Source organism: Pagrus pagrus (assembly GCF_965226575.1).
Source record: "Pagrus pagrus genome assembly, chromosome: 9".
NCBI lineage: Eukaryota > Metazoa > Chordata > Actinopteri > Spariformes > Sparidae > Pagrus > Pagrus pagrus.
In genome coordinates this window covers 16429872-16437024 of record NC_140193.1, presented here as the reverse complement: position 1 = coordinate 16437024, position 7153 = coordinate 16429872, and the positions used below count along the sequence as shown (strand labels likewise).

Here is a 7153-nt window from a genome sequence, read left to right as displayed (position 1 = left end):
TCAAACAGTGTTCTGGGGACCTTATCAGCTTTTTATTCAGTTTACATATTTCTGATTTTGTATTATTACCTCATTAAAATTGTAAATATTAAAATTCTGAGTTTGAATTTCCTCTCCAAAACTACATAGTGCCCCTTTAATAGTAAACAATTTTAATAAGTGATTCCATTCAGTCATTTTTAAAAAACAAAACAAATATTGTCTGGTTTCAGCTTCTCAAATGTAAATATTTCCTGCTTCCTTTTGTTTAATGTGGCAGTAAATGTAATATTCTTGGGTTTTCGACAAAAAAAGTCATGTGAAGATGACATAACCAGTTTTAGGAGGTGGTTTAAATTTCTTCTCCAAAAGTACATAGTGCCCCTTTAAGTGGAAGAAACCCAAAGCTGACTTATTTTTAACATTTGGGTAAATTCCTGTGTGGCAGCTATGAAATATATATTATAGGTTGTACATTTTGAGTCTGTGATCTTGAACTGTGGTTTAATATCTTCCATCTTCTTAATTAAAGAGAACTGCATATGGAGCCTGAGTGTGCGACACTTTTTCCACTTTTTAGTATCTTCCAACCATTATATAGCCGAAATGAAATAGCCCTGTCAGACTCCTCTCATTATAACGCAGTACAATTAAGCAGAACCACTGCAGCGTCCAACTTGACCTAAAAGTTAATTTAAAACATCTTTAAAACGGTTTAAACAAAAATAAATCTTAAGATATATTAAGTTATAGCACCGTTACATTAAACTGCATAAGTGTTAACTGGCCTGTCAGTGTATAAACCATGCAAGCCATACAAGAAATCAACATAAGAATGTATTTATGTTGTATAATACAAAATAATCATACATTTTATTCAGTATGATGCTGCATACAGTCCTTATTATATTTCCATATGGTATATTTAAGGCTTTTATGGTATAATAGTGGACACAGTATAACTAATTATTATTCCTAATATAGATTATTCTGCCCATTATTGTCTTGATTAATCCATTGGTCTATAAGAAAAGAGTGAAACATTTCACACACATTATCCTACAGTTAGAGATGTCATCTTTAGATCACTTTTTTCCCCTTAATCTAGCATTAATACATTTGCTTTTACGTAAAATATAGGAAGCAGGAAATATTCACGTTTAAGAAGCTGGAACCAGTATTTATTTAAAAAGTGACTGATTCAAATCACATATTAAAATTGTTGCTTATTAAAGGGGCACTATGTAATTTTGGAGAAGAAATTCAAGCTCAGCATTTTAATATTTACAATATTAATGCGGTAATAATACAAACACAGAAATATATATATTATATATATTTTTCATGATGGTCCCCAGAACACTGTTTGAAGCTAGAAAGGTGGCAGGGTCCGCCACATATAAACAAAGTAAAACAGTATGAAACTGTGTTGTCCTTTAAGATCAGTTTGTTTATTCAGTTTATTCAGTCATGAAAACAAAGAATAAAAATCAGTCAGTTAAGATCGTTCTCCTCTGATTAACATTTCTTCCCCAAAACTTAGTGTTGTAGTCAAGACCGCACCAACCGAGACCAAGACAAGACCAAGACCATATATATCAAAGGAAAATCATAACAAAACATCAAAATGTGAGTTTTCTTTTTCTTTAGCTTTTCTTTAGCTTTACACTACCAATGATTTGAAGTAATTAGCCGTTTTTGAGAGGGTCCTTTTTCACTCTTATCAGTAAGGCATGGACAAAAAGCCTATCAGCGGTGGTCTTGACCGGTCTCGTTCAAAAAACCTGAGTCCGCCCAGTCCGAGACCGAGATAAGACCGACTAAAAATGCCCTCGATTCCAAGACAAGACCAAGAACCTCAAAAAATGGTCTTGGGACCGGTCTCGAGTACTACAACACTACCAAAACTACACAGTGCACCTTTAAAGGATTTTATGATATAATAGTGGACACACTTTATATATAAAATATAATAAATAGAGCAGCAACTAGCCTAATTATCAGTTTAAATATAGATTATTCTGCCCATTATTGTCTCAATTAGCAAACTGATTGGTGAAAAATTTCAACCACATGATCCTGAAGCTGAAGATGTCATCTTCAAATGACTTTATTTTTGTCGTAAACCCAAGGATGTTAAATTTACTGTCACGTAAAAGTAAAGGAAGCAGGAAATATTTACATTTGAGAAGCTGGAACCAGACAGTATTTGTTTAAAAAGAAAATGACTGAACCGAATCATTCATTAAAATCGTTGCTGATTAATCTTATACTGACAAATCGATTAATCGTTTCATCTCATGATAATAAAATAAAAAAAGTCGGTGTGTTGTCATCCCGGCTCACTGCTGGACAGTACCCAGGTGTGTTGGCGCCATCTTCTGGCCGGTGTCCACAACGTCACTGGCAGTCCTGACTGCACGTGACACATTGCATCGTCACACAGACGTGTGACTGTCTCACACAAAGCGGGCTGCCAACCAACTTAACACACATCAATAAATGAACATCCGGACGGTTGTTGAACACATTTTATTAATGAACTGAGATAAAAAAATAAAATAAAAACACGATGGATGAAACACCTGAGTCTGTAGAAGCGCTCTGAAAGTCTTCACAGATGATTAATGGTGATGTTAGTGAGTGTCTTCCTGTGTGTATTGAACCATCGTGTAGTCAGCTGTCATGTCACTGCTGTGTGTGTGTGTGTGTGTGTGTGTGAGAGAGAGAGAGAGAGAGAGAGCGGGAGAGAGCGAGCGAGAGAGAGAGAGCGCATGTGTGCGGTCCGTTATTTTCCGGGTTGCTGCTCATCGCCAGCGGTAGTTGCTCTGCTTCAGCCGCCAGCTGACACTCGTAGGGAGGAGGTGAGGTCAAACTTGATCTCTCCCTCTCTGTGTGTGTGTGTGTCTGTCTGTCTGTCTGTCCGCCTGCCGGAGAGAGAGAGAGAGAGAGAGAGAGAGAGAGAGAGAGAGAGAGAGAGAGAGGCAGGCAGCTAACTAGCGCAGAATCATCATCATCATCATCATCATCATGGCGGATCAAGGCGAATCTCCGGCTCCTGTCCAACAACCGGCGCTGACAACCAGCTGGCCAATTACCAGGGAGTCGTACGAGCTGCAGGAAGTCATAGGTAGGTACCCGGGGTGTGATGGGGGCCGCATACGATCATGGAAAGGCACGCCGCGGCCGGTTATCAGCTGTGAATGACGATGAGGGGCCTACCGGCTTTTTCAGATGCAGCAGCCTCCTGCGATGCTTTGCAATGCGGATGTTAACCAGCACATTCACAGACTACCGGTTTAAAAGTGTGAGCAGGCTGAGACAGCTTAAAAAAAAAAAGGAAGGCTGCTGCACGAGGCTGAACATTAACACCTTAAGTGTGTGGGTGATGGAGACCTACTCCAGCTGTGTCAGAGTATGGCACGTGTCCAGTTTATGAGCCATTAATAAAAATCTCAGAGGCTGTGGCTGTGGAAACACCACAATGTGTTACTGCAGCTGTGTTATCTGTGATGGCATGTGCATGATAAACATGTGCTTATTAAAGGAGCACTGCGTAGTTTTGGAGAAGAAATTCAGACTCAACAAAGAAAAACAAACAAATGATTGTAATAATGACAATGTTAATGAAGTAATGATACAAACTTTTTCATAACTGGATAAACAAGCTGTTCTCAGAGGAAAATAAGGTCCCCAGAACACTGTTTGAAGCTAGAAAGGTGGCAGGGTCCGCCAAGTATAAACACAGTAAAACAGTATGAGAGATTTAAAGCTTAATTGATTGATGATTATTTTTGAGGCAGTAGATTTACAATGCTCACTCACCTGTTAACAGTGATGAAATGTTACTCAGTACATTTACTCAAGTACTTACTTAGGTACTTACATTTTGAGTTACTTGTACTTTATACTTCCACTCCATTAAATTTTGCAGGCAAATTTAGTACTTTTTACTCCATTGCATTTATTTGATAACGTTAGTTACTTGTAACTATGCAGATTACATGCTGCAGCAGAGTCTAAGCAGCACATTTTTATATTAATTGGATGAAAAATGCTGAATATCTGGTCCAGTGTAAGCCAGGCCGATTATCTGTTGACCCTTGGTATACAGCATATAGATACATGTGTTTAATTTACGTTTACAGGTACTTTTGATACTGAAGTACATCTAATATCAGATTCTTTAAGACTTTTACTCGAGTACTTTTTGTATGGGTGACGCTCACATTTACCAAAGTAATATTTTAGAACAATATCTTTACTTCTACTCAAGTATTGTGTACTTTTCATAAGACTGCTTGTTAAAGCTGGTTTTTATACACCTATATAACAAAACTATAACAAAAACAAATGATAATGTGTAGCTTTCATGTGCATTATGCTTGTTATTACCATGTTTAACCTTGTGGGCATTTGTTTGTACCCGTTGTAAATTTCTGTAATAATTTCATGCACTATAGCATTTTCCTCCTGTAAATCTACTTTTTTTCTGAGTTTTAAAAGTTTTTTGTGTCAGCATAAGTCACAGAAACATTTTTAGAAATATTCATGACTAAAAATACCAACAATGAAAATCTTAAATGCACTAAACAAGTGCACAAGGAAGTGTCTGAATATTTTTGGCAAGTGCAGGCCCTTTGCAGATGAGCTAACAACTCATATCAGTAGTGATAAGAAATACAACCACACAGCTGTGAGGTGCTGACTATGTTGAGTTAGTGGGACGCCCCCCCTCTGTTTTCATAATCAGCTGCTAAACAGTCAGATCTTCTCTACCTCTCCTTATCTGCCTCCAACAGTTGGCAAGCAATATGCTGTGTGTCGCAGCTTCTTGGTGTGAACAACATCACTAACTCCAGCGTGGCCTGATTTGTAATGAATCGAGTAAGCAACCCATCAAAAAAAATGCTGCACTCGAGCTCAGCTTACGTCATCGCGCGTGTCTGATGTATCAGGCGGCACACATGAGAGATGGTAACATAAACAGGGGAGCAGAAGGTCAGACGAATGCCGTAACGCCACGGAGTGATGCTCAGTTTACGAGTTGTGTTCCAGCTGTGCGTGCTGCGAGTCCCTCTTCGCTCCCGTCCACTTTGTCATTGCTGTGTTGTGACTGTGATTCCAGGCAGCGGGGCCACAGCTGTGGTGCAGGCGGCCCTCTGCACCCCCAGACAGGAGCGTGTCGCCATAAAGAGAATAAACCTGGAGAAATGCCAGACCAGCATGGATGAGCTATTGGCGAGTACAATAAATATGGGCTTATTTTTTCTGTGTGTTATTGTCCCGCTCTCTAATGCTACTACTTCACCTGTGACCCATATTATTCTTGTTGCTTTGTGTAATGTCTGTATCACAATATTAATTAACACACCTAAAAGGCTGTAATAAATAATTTGCTGTAAGATGCATGACGGTGTATAAACCTGTCCATGTCACTTCCTGTCGTTTCTCTCTCACAACAGAAAGAAATCCAAGCGATGAGCCAGTGCAACCATCCCAACGTTGTCACCTACTACACCTCGTTTGTCGTGAAGGATGAACTTTGGTTAGTCATGAAGCTTCTGAGTGGAGGTGAGCTTCAGCCAAATCTGACATCTGGCTTGGAAATACATGTATGCTGTGTGAATATGAGGACGCTACACACGTCTGAAAATAAAGACTCTTGTATATGTCATGCAGAGTAGGGCTGGACGCTGTGGCCTTTTAGCATTGTGATATTTTTAGGTTGTATCACAAGACACGATATATCTTGATATTTTGAAATCTCCTCAAAAGCACGTCATGAATGATGCAATATCGATATTGCAGCAGTATTGCAGGGATGACTATTGTTAATTTCACAAAATATCAACACAATGTTCTTTTGGATCAGTAATCATCAGTAAAGTGGATGTAATGACTAAAAGAGTCTGATGAGTTCAGAAAATGACATCACTTTACTGTAACGCAGCCTTTAAAACCAGGAAATGACAACACTCATCACAAAATCCCGATATCCAAAATCTAAGATCATATATTGCCTCATATCACAGTAACAGTATAACATCACTTGCCCAGCCCTAACGCGGAATATACTCATTGTCGACTGACTACATGAAGTACTGGCACGTCATTTATCTGTATTTAGAAGGAAGTTAAAGGGGCAACTGGCAAGAAATTGAAATGATTGTTAGGAAGTTTATGGGTGTCTATATATGCATGTGCATGGATATGCAACAAAAGTCAAATGAAATGTGTCGCATTATTTTTGGGGACCAAAAATATTCACAAAACACAAAATAAAATTTCAGATATCACAGAATAAATAATCAAGTGAAACACTGAATTCCAATATCCCAAACTAAGTTTGAGTAACGTAAATTAATTAAAAAATGTGCTACCCGTGTATCAGCTGGCCAATATTATCAGCTGATATTGGCTTATCACACATTTTTTAAGAGGTTATAATGCAAAAAAAGATGCTTGGTTTCAGTGCACTGATATCAATGTAGACAATAAAGTTTATAATTAACTGTAAAATACCCTTTTATAACCTAATTTGAGGGATGATCCTGATATCAGAATTTTGTCATTCCCTCATAACATTATTGTTATTGGCCACAAAAAATTGAGTATCAGTCGGGTCACTTTGCACTTTACATCCTTACAGCTCTCTCTTGTGAAGGAATTACAGCAGTAATTTTACTAACTTTAATGAACTGTCTAATATGTTTGACTGTTTAAAGGACTACGAGCAATCAGCAGATGCCCCAATAATTCATGCCTGGTCGTTGATATTGATCGTGTAATGCTGCTGATTTGTGTTTCTTATCAATATGTGAAAACTAATTGAGTATATGTGTTTTCCTGTCGTGTCTTTATAGGCTCCATGCTGGATATAATTAAGCACACAAGCAAGGAGGAGGACAGAAATCGAGCGCTAGATGAGCCTATTATTGCTACTATATTAAAGGAAGTCCTGGAGGGGCTGGACTATCTGCACAGAAACGGACAGATTCACCGGTAACGTTTTAACTTACTTAACAATTCATCTAACTGAGATGAGAGTTGCTGTTTTGCTTTGAGTTAGAATTAAGAAACTCACCGTAAGAGAGCCGACCAAAAACATTGCGAGTTTAAAGAATCGGCTGAAGTTAAAGAAAACTGAAAATCGGCGACTTGTATTTACTGA

The 7153-nt window shown here is 38.3% G+C and overlaps 1 protein-coding gene across 2 annotated transcripts in view; it reads left to right on the top strand.

Moving 5' to 3' along the window:
- The first annotated feature begins 2745 nt into the window (after nt 1-2745).
- Nucleotides 2746-7153, top strand: part of stk39 (serine threonine kinase 39) — a 30315-nt gene continuing 25907 nt past the window's right edge. For both annotated transcript variants that reach the window (XM_084361840.1, XM_084361839.1), the window contains exons 1-4: nt 2746-3109; nt 5108-5220; nt 5445-5553; nt 6846-6984. In XM_084361840.1, coding sequence (XP_084217966.1) covers nt 3010-3109; nt 5108-5220; nt 5445-5553; nt 6846-6984 — 461 coding nt within the window. In that variant the 5' untranslated portion in view covers nt 2746-3009. The remainder of the gene's footprint in view (nt 3110-5107; nt 5221-5444; nt 5554-6845; nt 6985-7153) is intronic.